We start from the raw sequence: 12043 nt of genomic DNA on the forward strand, positions 1-12043 counted from the left end.
TGTGCTTTCCACAGCACCCAATGCCATACAGTATAATTTACTTGTTTTTTAATGGTTTACAATACAGCCGAAAGGCTGCTGGCGTCTGCAGTCGGCGGAGTCAATCCGAGTCCGAGCTGTCAATCGTAATCACCCGCTGGCGTTTCTTCCGCCCTGCCGCAGCAGAAGGGCCCGCCTGTTGCCGGGCTCGTCTGTTTCGTCGGCGCTCCTGCTCGATCCGCTTTTCCGCCCGCTCCAGCTCGCACAGTTCCATCGTCTGCGACTGGATGGCGTCATCGTCGTCGATAAAGGAACAGAGCGCCTGGGAGCATTCCTCCATCTCTTGGTAGCAATCGTCCTCCCCGCTGCCAATGCTGTGCGCATCCGTTGTGTCCAGGTACGTGCCCGGCGGTTGCCGGCCGCTTCCCGCCCGCCGATAACCGTCGGCAGGCATTTTGAAGGCACCGTGGCGCGCGGCCGGACTCCGCACGGACTGCAGGTAAACTGCGCGCATATCGACCGCACTCGGCTGCTCGTCGTCGGACGACGTGACGAAGCTTGCCAGCGAACCTTCGTCCTCGTGGCCCTCGTCGTCTTCAGCGCCGTCGTCTTCGTCCGAGTCGACGGCCTGGGTTTGGAAGAAGGCGCGCGCTGCCTTTTTTCGCTTCGTTCGCTTGCTCGCGGCAGACGGGCGTACCTGAAGAAGATGATGAACAACAACAACAAAATATTAGAATGGCTGATGAATGCTACTCCACCTTCACCTTTTCCTACCGGAGTTTCTTCGAAGCTTGTGTCCGACTGTTTCCCGACGACCGTTACGTCCTCCACGCTTTCCGCGCTCGAATCGATCCGGTTCTGGTTGGATCGCCGCACCTTTCTACCGATGAAACTCTCGTTCAAGTCCGGCGGATCACAGCGCAGATCGCCTGTAGCTAACGCTACCGTCTCGCTACCTTCCATCCGTTTGCTAACGCTTGGCGGGTTGGGTGTTGCTCGCCGAAGGTTTTCTACCCGATCGGTGGTGCCGCTAACGCCCGCCGGATGTTTGGTACCGCTCCGCGGTGGCCTGGACGGGACGGGACTGCTAAACATCCATTCGCTCTCGATATCGCTATCATCCTGAAAGACTAGATCGGCGGAACCGAGGTCAATGCATTTGCTGCCTCGTTCCAATCCGCGCGGTTCGGGGGTTTGCGGTGCAAGCGGCCGCACCGTTGTGTCCGACGTATTTAGCTGCGGCTCGGGGGAATGGTCTTCACTCGTCCGGTTTTGCTCGGGCTCAACATTCGCCACAGGCCAGTCAGCTGCAAGCTCCCCAAACAGCCTCCTACTAATGGACGTTCCTTTCGCAGCCGTTCGGTCCTCCTCCACGGTACAAACGGGCGGGTCCGTCCCGCTTTCGCCGTCGTCAAAGATGTCGCTCAAATCGTGCAGCTTAAAGTACTCCAGCACCATCTTCCGTCTCATACGCTCCCGTTCCGCTTCCGCTGCGAGAGCGCCCGCGGCGTCACCGTCGGTGGTCGCGATTTTGTCGGGCGTTACGAGCGTGTCCGAGTTTTTCTTCTTCTGCACCGAGCGGTTGAACGCCAGCAGCAGCGGGCTATTGCACGGATCCAGCGGAGCGACCCCCGACCGTCTGCCCTTCTTGACCGTCGAGGGGTTGAGCGGTTTCTTTACGGCGTTCACCGGGGCCACCTTCCGCTTGCTGGGATGTGTAGCAGCAGCAGGCTCCAGACAGACCTCCGACGCGGTCGTCTCGAACAGGTTCGAGATGGATTTGTCGAAACCTTCGTCAGCGGTTAGATTGTCCTCCGGCCGGCACCGTTCGTGGGGTATCAGGTCGGGCAGCTCGAGTGGATCGTCCCTCTGCACCGGTACGGGTGGACTGGACAGCACCGTGGTCTGCGCCGCCGGCACGCTGAGCAGCTCCTGGCGGCACAGAAACTTCTGCCGGCTCAGCTGCTTGTAGTGTTGCACCGAACGCTGCACGAGGGCCGGATTCGTTTGCTGCCTGCCTGTCTGCTTCCGACCGCCGTGCGCTAGCGGGGTGCTCTGGCCCTCCTCCCGCGACCGTTGCTCGTGCGGTGAGGCGACGGAAAAAATGTCCCGCTCGCTCGCATCCAGCTCACCGCTCGCGTCCGGGCCGCGCGGTTGAAAGTAGTGCCGCACCGAGTAGTGACCCGACGGGCTAGCCTTGCTGCGCTTCGCCGACGGTGCCTCCGGTGTTGCGGCCGCCTCGCCCAGCCATTTGCTCTTCCTGCGGTTCGTGCCCGCACCGGCGCCCACCAGCGAACCTTCCCCGTCGGACGAATCGGAATCGTGCGGGCCGCACCGGTCGTCGCGCTCGGGCAGCACCGCCATGTTCACCTTCATGCACTTCGGCTCCAGCCCGTGCGGTACGAGCCGGGGCGAGCTGCGGTACAGCACGCGCAAAATCTCCTTGCTGCGGGCTAGCTGCTGGTTGGTCCGGTCCTTCGAGGCGAGCACCTGCTTGAGCGTTTCGTGCTCCTCGCCCTCGGTCACCAGCATCAGCACCCGGCCGACGCGCTGCCGCCCGGTGCGGCCGACCCGCTGCACGAACCGGGTCGGATTTTTCGCGATGTCAAAGCACACGATCAGGTCAACCTCGCCCACGTCGATGCCCTCCTCGGCGACGCAGGTCGCGATCAGCGTGTTGATCGTGCCGGCCCGAAACTGCCGTATGACGTCGATCTGCTCCTGCTGCGGTACGCGCACACCGTTCGCGCTGCCCTGGCCTGCCGAAAAAAAAGGAAAAACCCAATTTAATTCTAGGCAATACAGTAGTGCACGGGTCAGCCAACTTTTGAGGCGAAAGGCCAAATATTAAAAATGGAAAATAATTGGTTAATGATATCAAACAATGCAAACAATAATTGTATCATCCTTGCAAGATTCAAAGTTGATCATTCATGTTATAAAACTAATTGTAAAGATTCATCAATTCAAAGGATCAGATCAGAGTGCGCAAAAGTGTAATCAGTCCAAACAACAAGCATGTATAATCGTTGTAGTCATAAAAAACAATAATTAGGGTTTTTTAAAGTTCCTTTCTGTTTTCAGCTGTGACCGAAATAGATACCTGAAACAGATAAAAATTAATGCAACTAAGTTGTATGAAATTAGGAACAATTTCTAAAACTTTCTGTTGCAGATTTGAATACATCAAATATCACAGAAACATAGGTATTTACACGCTGCTTTTACACAAAATTACCTTAGCGTAATGATGGGAAAATACCTTTTTTTTTTGTGTGGGCGTTGTGTGAACGGATCGGAATCGGCTCCGTAATCAGATTCGGCTCCGGAATCGCAATTTGTTCCGGTAACGGAATCAGAATTGACTTCAGAATTGAAATTAACTCCGGATTGAGAATCAGTTCTTGCATTGAAATAAGAAGTTTCAGAAGCGAAATCAGCCCGGGAATCTCCATGAGAATGGAGCGTTTACAGGTAAGTTTTGATTCTTTGCGGCTATCAATACGTAGCGTTGGACCCAAATGCCTATTATTTTGCAGATGCCGAAACCGACTCTGATTTCGAGGCCGATTCTGATTCCTGACCCAATTCCGATCCCGGAGCCGATTTCGGAATCGATTCCAGAAAATTTCAGAGCTAGCCGGAATCGATTCGGACGAAAACTTAATTTTCCCTATCACTAATTCAGAGCCATCCGGACTCATCCGGACTCACCCGGACTGATCTGGACTCATCCGGATTGATCCGAACTGATCCGGACTTATCCGGACTGATCCGGAGTCGAATCAGATCATAATCATAATCTGGAGTCGGAGTCGTATTTTCCGCACCGAAATCGGAGTTGATCTATGACACCGCGCCGGATTACCTATCACTAACGACATAGCCGACCGCAGCAGTACTATCTTGATCTTGATATTGATAGCGGACAGTTTGATAGATGGTGTTTGCATCGGGTTGAAAGGTAAAAAAAAAATCGCCTACAAAGCAGATGCCATACCAACAATGCAGTTCGCTCGTATGGCCGGTTGATTGTCGCTCAGCAGCCGCTTGATCATCGCAACCGAGTCGCGAAACTCGCAGAACACGATCGCCCGCGAGTCCGGATGCTCGCGGAAAAATCCCTTCAGGTGCTTCTCCAGTATCCGGTACTTGGGGTGGCCGTAGTCGACATCATCGTTCCCGGTCAGCGCGCCCGATTCGTTCAGCAGGGCGGCCGGCGACTCCTGCCCCCGTTGCGCGTGCTGCGGGAACTGGTCCTTCAGCCGGTCCAGAAACTGCTTGATCTGCCGGTCCTTGGCGATGAAGTATTTCTCCTGCGCGTTCGGGCCGTTGCTACCGCCGCCGCTACCGAGCAGATAGTTCAGCAGCGCCCGTATGCCGTGCTTGACGAGCAGCTCGATCGCGTGGTACATGCCGATGCAGGCGTAAAAGTCCGACACGATGGTGGCGTGGCTCGGGTGGCGCTGGTGCATCGCCCCGCTCCGGTACCGCTTCAGCTCCATCACTAGCAGCCCGTGCGTGAGGCGGTTCGGGTAGCGGGCGAACACGTTCGCCTCGAGCAGCCGCTGCAGGTACGGGTCGACGAGCCGCAGCAGCTCCTTGCGGAGGCGCGCGATCGTCGGCCCGAGCGGTATCACGATCGTGCGCACGTCCCGCCGGAACACGTACGGCTGCAGGTCGGGCGAGCAGTCGTACCGCACCTCGATGTGCGAGATGAGCAGATTCTTCAGCACCTCCGCTACGTCCTCGAGCGTGCGGCCCGGGGTTGCCGAGAGCGCGAGCACCCGGAAGCAGGGGTTCGTCTCGGCCAGCAGCCGGATCACGTCCGTGTAGGCGTACCGGCCCTTCGCCTTGTGCGCCTCGTCGATCACCACCAGCCGCACCTGGTTGGCGGGAAACAGCGGACCTCCTCCTCCTCCTTCTCCACTTCCTCCCCCCGGGTCCGTGCCCTGCAAGTCGGCCAGCACGACCTGCGGGGTGGCGAAGAAGACGCGCCTCGATCGCCACAAGGTGGCCCGCTTCGAGCGCGGCTGCCTGCCCGTCACCTCGGCCGTGTCCGCCCGGGGGATGCCGACAACCCGCGCGCACGCCTCAATCTGCTGGGCGACGAGCGGCCGGGTCGGCGCCATAAAGATGACCTTACCGGTCGGGTACCACCGGTACAGGTTGTACATGACGACCGCGGCGATGAACGTTTTGCCCAGCCCGGTCGGCAGCACGACCAGCGTGTTCTTAAACAGGGCCGCCTCCGTGATCGCGTACTGGTACTGGCGCACCGGCACGTCCACCGGGTAGATCCAGCTCTCGCCGGTGCTGGCGTCGAACCCGTCGCAGTCACCGTTCCGGCGCAGGTTCAGCTCGTACGAGTCGTCCCGGGTGAAGGAGGCGTCCGCCAGCGAGTAGCTGGTCTGGTTCAGCACGTCCGATCGGTTCTCCAGATCCGCCAGCGAATCGTTCATTTTGGCCATATCGTCATCCATTGCCCTTTACTATGCGAACACACACATACACACATCTACACACTTAAACACCAACTGAGCAAAACGACGGACGGACCTTTTTTTTCTTCCAAAAACAATACATTACAACAATTATGAGGCCATAATGCAACTGAAGAATGAGCGCCGTTTTGTGTTTTGAAAATGTAAACTTTGCCAGTTGTCAAGCTGGACGTCACCAGTAGTGATGGGTTATCGGGATTAGTGATGTGCTGTATGGAGCGCACCCACGGCTCCGATCCGACTACGACTATTGTTAGTTTGGTTCCGACTCCGGCAAAATGGAACCACTAGATCCGCCCGGAGTCGGAGTCGTTCGGAGTCGTCCGGAGTTGACCGGAGTCGTCCGGAGTCGACGACTCCGAACGACTCCGAACGACTCCGAACGACTCCGACTCCGGACGACTCCGGACGACTCCGAACGACTCCGAACGACTTCGGCTCCGGGCGACTCCGGGCGACTCCGAATGACTCCGAACGACTCCAAACGACTCCGAACGACTCCGAACGACTCCGGACGACTCCGGGTTACTCTGGACGACTCCGGACGACTCCGAACGACTCCGACGACTCCGAACGACTCCGAACGACTCCGGCGACTCCGGGTGACTCCGTACGACTCCGGACGATTCCGAACGACTCCGGATATTGCAGCGCGGACCTACCTTCCGGAGTCGATTCCGAATTTATCGGAGTCGGATCGGAGTCGACTCCGGATTTTTGCCAACTTTTCCCATCACTAATCGGAATCGTACCCACAGCACGGAATCGCTTCCGAGCATTGCTACACCGGCTCCGATTCCGGTTAAATAAAATTCGATTCGATGATTCCACCCGGAGCCGTCCGGAGCCGTCGGAACCGACTGGAACCGTTAAAAAAGTATTTACAGTTCTTAAACAATTGGCATGATGCTTGAAAACGTTGATGATACCTGAATTCATCGGATGTAATGCTGAATCTGCGGCACATTTCTCGAACACACTGATCCACGGCGAGGACAAACGGCCGAAGAAAATGTTTACACTTATAATCCCTTATAAGATTCGGGAAGGGGTCCCGCGGGCTTGCGATAAAGTGTGTAACCCTGTAAGAAAAAGTATTCAACCATGTACAGGCGGTCCCCGAGATACACGATTGATGGGGACCGAAAACGGCCTTAAAATACCGCGTATCTCGAATTTCCGCGTAATTCGAATCTCGTGGTTTCCAGCCAAAATATCACTAATTTTCGTTTAATTTTGCAAGTAAGAGATGGTTTTAGCCACTAAATTAAATATTTGATATGATTTTTACTGAATATAACAAATTTGAACCTGTTGAAATGGTTTTTAACATTCGATCAAAAGGGAAATTATTTGGCATTTGACAATTGATATGTCAAATCAGTACAATTTGCTTACAGAACTGTCAAATTTATAAAACCGCATATCTTCGAATCTGCGTATAAAAGGTGCCGTATAACTCGGGGACTACCTGTATTGTTAAAAAAAAGATCTTTGGTGCAGTAAATGATGAAGGCGTGTTTTTAACTCATCAACTCCTAATTTTGTATTCGAATTTTTCGTTTATACCGGCGATTTAAAACGATTCAGAATTCTTCCGACTATTACAACGGTTCCGGTCGGCTCCTGACAGCTCCAGCTGCCGACTAGCGTCTTCGGCTGGTTCCGGAAGGTTCCGAGTTTGAAGTGGTGCACCAACCATTCGGAATCGCTTCCGATTTTGGCGGAGTCACGGATTTGTTTTAAATTTACCCATCACTAGTCACCTGCTGGCGCCGTTTGACGTTTCACACACACGCTCGCCCGAGTTTGTTTTGCCAATGTGTGCTGCGATGGATTTCTCGTACCTTGTACAGCCGCAAACGAACGAAAGTCAACAGTCCGTTGATTTGTGAACTTTCTCATACTAATTGGATGAGAAAGAATAATTGGTGGATGGTAGAAAATGCTCAATCAAAACTGACCATACCATTTTTTTTTTAATAATTGACTTATTTGATGAAATTACTTTCCGTTATCTTTTTGCATATTCTATTATCCTGGTAAAAGATCCATATCGAGGCCATCCTCATCATCAACACTCAGAGCTAGTGCGCAAAAGGGAAATAATCCAAACCCAGAGCGCTTCTAGTATTATGTATCAGCTGTGTTTGATTTCATGATCCCCCACTCACTCACTCACTCACTCGATTATATTTAAAATCTATTTGGCTCCGCTGATCCACCTGAAAAAGGCTGCAGCGCAATACATTGCCGGTGGACAAATCAATATCATTTTTCGTTTTTTTTTGTTAATATTACGGATCTACAATTTTATTTCTCTCGAGAAACCGCCGGAAAAATAGCAAACAGAGAAGAACAGGACGAAACGGGAAAGAGGCACACTATCTATTTGCGGTACCACATCTGCAGCGTCTTCATGCGCTTGACCTTCTTCTGCAACTGCAGCACGCCGTACAGCAGCGCCTCGGCGGTGGGCGGGCAGCCGGGCACGTAGATGTCGACCGGGATGATCCGGTCGCAGCCGCGCACCACCGAGTAGGAGTAGTGGTAGTAGCCGCCCCCGTTCGCGCAGCTACCCATCGAGATGACCCAGCGCGGTTCCGGCATCTGGTCGTACACCTTGCGCAGGGCCGGTGCCATCTTGTTCGTCAGCGTGCCGGCCACGATGATGACGTCCACCTGGCGCGGTGACGCCCGGAACACGACGCCGAACCGATCCATGTCGTAGCGCGGGGCGGCGATGTGCATCATCTCGACCGCGCAGCAGGCCAGCCCAAACGTGAGCGGCCAGATCGAGCCCTTGCGGCCCCAGTTCAGCACGTCGTCCAGCCGGGCGACCGTCCAGTCCGCCCAGTTCGATTGCTTCGTGCCGAACGGCGAGTACGGCAGCTTCTCCGGCTTGTCCTTCTCCACCACCGGCAGGGTCGCCTTTGATCGGAGCACCTGGGCGGCACCGTTGGTTGATGGGAGCAACAGCGCCTTCGTCAGCAGCGGACGAACGGCCAGCATCGTTGAGCTTGTTGGGTGTTGTTGGTCCGGTGAAGAAGAAAAAAAAAGCTGAGGTGGTTGGTCGAAGTCCTTTCGTTTACTCCTGCCTACGTCCCGTGCGCTGCTTTGATGGAAGTCCGGAAGGAGGTGTTGTGCCGAAAGGGAGAAACGAAAAAAATGGGGAGAAATGCGCGTTAATCACTTTGCATTCCCGCACCACCAGCCGACCGGGCAAGAAAGGGGGCTTGCGAATTCGGAATCGGAACGATCTTTTGCGTACTTGAAGCACCGAAAAACCTCTGGAACTAAGATATCGCACCACACGCAGACCCGCTCGGGGTTCGTTTTTACATAAGCTGGCGAAAGAATAATGCAGAAAAATACACACGCAAAACGTCAACGTTTGACAGTGGACGTGCAAGGTATATAGAATCAGGTGGGTTTTCTAATATGGTACAAGGTGCATGTATTAAGATGGTGCAGTATTGTTGCGTTTGAATGATCTCCATGATTGAGAATTGCTATGACGCAACTCATAAAATGTTCTATACCCCCTATAAGTTCTCTCCTATTTTTATTCCAGAGCTCCAAGTATATGCCAAGTCCCTAATTATCAATTTGTTTTGAATAACTTCACCTTATGTATATATGAACCTTGGGACGTATGGAAATTCTCGATGAAATTGGAATATTTTGTTTGTCTTAATTGAACGTAATTAAACAGGAAAATTTGCTACTACAGTGGAACGCTGTTTATCTTAGCGTATCTTTTATCCGGTTGTCCGTTCATCCGTGATGTTCAGACACGACCAGTGCTGCAAAATGTCATAGTATCACGAGATTTTCACCAACGAAAACAACGAACATATCCGTGGTAGCTTGATGCTCATTGCTGATTCTCAATAAAAGTGCTGCATGACATGCCGAACGCGAATTCTTGAGTCCAACGCGATACTCTGACGGACAAGCTTAGCTTAATGCCGGCGCAAGCATCATCATGATTTTTTTCTGACTGTGAACAGTGCTACCAAATGCCACTGTTTCAGTGCACACAACTGAGATGATCAGTGACGATACTCAAACAGTTGGAGAATCAATCACATGCTTGTTGACATTTAGTTTAGCACCCAGCTTTTGGTCACTCACTTGGTCACGACATTTTTGTCGGCAATAATCAAGACATTCTTCGAATATACTTCCCAAATAGCCAGCTCGTACTTTATAGCTGATTTAGGGCTGTTTAACGAAAAATCGTTCCAATGTCGTACTTTGTGGCTGATTAAGAGATAGACGGCACTTTGCGGAACTATGGAGCTTTTTAACAGGCACATACCTGCGTTGCCACCGCCCTAAGTGATTGCAAACATCCACAGCTTGCATGCAATATTCCCCTACCGATTTGCAACATTCCCCTAAGTGATTGAACTATTCCCTTATATGATTCGAAACCCTGTAATAACACCCATTGTTGTAACTTAACGAAGATCTAGAAAATTCGCATAGAAAGAGAAACAGCAATACAGCCATCCCTGTCGATATTTTCGTTAATTTTGATATTTTTCGTTGAAAATACCGGCTAAATTTTAATTTTTAACGAAACATTGACGAAGCCAGGAAAGCGTTACGCAGTGTTTTAAGCCCTGGAATTACTGCTGTATGGAAAGCTAAAAGTAATACTTTTAGGCATACTTTTAACGGTTTCTTAACAGGATTGTGCTACTTGGGTGGTTGGGGTATCCCACCAACAGAGAGCGCCACCAGCTTTTTTGCTATTTTTAGAATGCATGAGTCGTTTGCCGTCTGCTAAACGAAGTCTTTCTATATTTCGTTTAGGTAGAGAACTTGAGTCGTTTAGAAGCCGTTTAGTGGTCGTTTAGTGGATTTTTGGCACTTGAGTAGTTGATCGTTCAGCATAAACTGCAAATTAATTGCAAGTTCTTTCAATGCCGAGGAGATTTCTCTCACCGAAAATGCTGTCAGTCGCTGTCAAAGTATGCTGTCACTTATTGTCTCAGCTACTCTCTCGGTGTACAGTCTTTCCCCGAGTTACGCGAATAATGCGTTCCGGAGACATTCGCGTAACTCGGATTTTCGCGTAAGTCGAATATCACATGTTACAGCAAAAATATACTTTATTTATCATAATTTTTGATTGAATTTAGTTCATTTATGTAATTGAATACTTATTTGATGCAATTGGTGTAGAAAATTTGGTTATTTATCGGTAATTATTTTTCATTTGACAATTGATGGAGAAAATTGTACTGATTTGACATCTGAACTGTCAAAAATAAAAATTCGCGTAACTCGAATTCGCGTAACTCGAGTGTCGCGTAACTCGGGGAAAGACTGTATGTAGAAACGCTCTCAGAGCAGTTGAGAGATGGCTGTGAGAGAATTGACAATCGGTTTCTCACGCCGGTGTTTGTAGAAGCTCTGAAAAGCGCCGAGATGAGACTTTTAAAATGATGTTGATAAAATTCATTTAAATCACTAAAATGAAGTAAAAATAGTTCCTTTTACTTTTTAATAATATTTCTACGATTATCAGACGGCAAAAATACAAACTACAGTAGAGCGTCGATTATCCGGGCAGCTCGGGACCGGACGGTTGCCGGTTAATCGATTTGCACGGATAATGATCCAAGAAATGTCAAACGCATATAAAACATATGAAATTCACTAGTTTTATTATTAATTCACCTAGAATCAATCGATTAATCGTTAGTAGAATATTATTTTAATCAATAAGTGTAGGTTTAACAACTGTTCATGAACAAAAATGAATTTCGAAAATACCCCTAGACACTACAGAGCTGCACTAGAAACTGGTTACCCAATTGATTATCGCTGCAAACTTTCGCCGTGCGTATGAGCAGCTGTCAGATTTATGCGCACCGTTAAGCCGCCCGCCGGTTAATCCGTCTCCGGATAATCGACGTTCTACTGTATAATTGATCGTACGCCATAAACTGCCAATTCAATTTTTTCTCACCTCCATCGTTCTTTGCATGCCGAGGAGAATTCGTGCAGCTCTGTAGAGTCTAGTGGTGTTTTCGAAATTTATTTTTGTTCATGAACAGTGGTTAAACCTATAGTTATTGATTAAAACAATATTCTACTAACAATTAATCGATTGATTTAAGGTGAATTAATCATAAAACTAGTGGATTTTTTAATTTTTATATGAATTTGACATTTCTTGGACCATTATCCGTGCAAATCGATTAACCGGCAACTGCCCGGTCCCGAGCTGCCCGGATAATCGACGTTCCACTGTATATGGATTTGACATCAGGCGGAATTCCGCGGCCGCGAAATGCAGCTTGCTCAAGGTCAAGGTGTTCTAAATGACAAGGTGAAGTTGTTCAGAGCAAAATGACATTTCTCTTCCGGGGGCTCCGGTATAAAAATCGGGGAGGGCTGGTGCGGGGTATTGAAATTTGTATGCAGAGAGTGGCAGATGTCCCCCACAATGTCGCCCAGCAAAAGCGATAAAAATCAACCTTCTAAATACATTATCCTTGCTCAAGGTGTTATAAATGACAAGGTGAAGTTGTTCAGAGCAA

At 50.7% G+C, this 12043-nt stretch overlaps 2 protein-coding genes across 2 annotated transcripts; both read right to left on the reverse strand.

The window, feature by feature from the left end:
• On the reverse strand, positions 1-5919 carry LOC120956801 (uncharacterized). The gene is made up of 3 exons (XM_040378543.2): positions 3980-5919; positions 754-2738; positions 1-676 (listed from the first exon to the last, which is right to left on the reverse strand). The coding sequence occupies exons 1-3, from the start codon at positions 5460-5462 to the stop codon at positions 101-103; spliced, it is 4044 nt and encodes a 1347-aa protein (XP_040234477.2). The 5' UTR covers positions 5463-5919; the 3' UTR covers positions 1-100.
• Positions 5920-7757: 1838 nt separating this feature from the next.
• LOC120955424 (NADH-quinone oxidoreductase subunit B 2) lies at positions 7758-8890 on the reverse strand. Its single transcript, XM_040376292.2, has 2 exons — positions 8755-8890; positions 7758-8595 (listed from the first exon to the last, which is right to left on the reverse strand). Exon 2 carries the CDS (start codon positions 8493-8495, stop codon positions 7872-7874), a length of 624 nt encoding a protein of 207 aa, XP_040232226.2. The 5' UTR covers positions 8496-8595; positions 8755-8890; the 3' UTR covers positions 7758-7871.
• Positions 8891-12043: the final 3153 nt, after the last annotated feature.

Source organism: Anopheles coluzzii, chromosome X (genome assembly GCF_943734685.1).
Source record: "Anopheles coluzzii chromosome X, AcolN3, whole genome shotgun sequence".
Taxonomy (NCBI): domain Eukaryota; kingdom Metazoa; phylum Arthropoda; class Insecta; order Diptera; family Culicidae; genus Anopheles; species Anopheles coluzzii.

Excerpts from the sequence above, each read along its gene's own strand:
- LOC120956801 (XM_040378543.2), bottom strand. The coding sequence starts at position 5,462 with ATGGATGACGATATGGCCAAAATGAACGATTCGCTGGCGGATCTGGAG. Across the intron at positions 2,739-3,979 it reads ACGAGCGAACTGCATTGTTG|GCCAGGGCAGCGCGAACGGT; the intron begins GTATGGCATCTG and ends TTTTTTCGGCAG. Across the intron at positions 677-753 it reads CAAGCTTCGAAGAAACTCCG|GTACGCCCGTCTGCCGCGAG; the intron begins GTAGGAAAAGGT and ends CATCTTCTTCAG.
- LOC120955424 (XM_040376292.2), bottom strand. The coding sequence starts at position 8,495 with ATGCTGGCCGTTCGTCCGCTGCTGACGAAGGCGCTGTTGCTCCCATCA.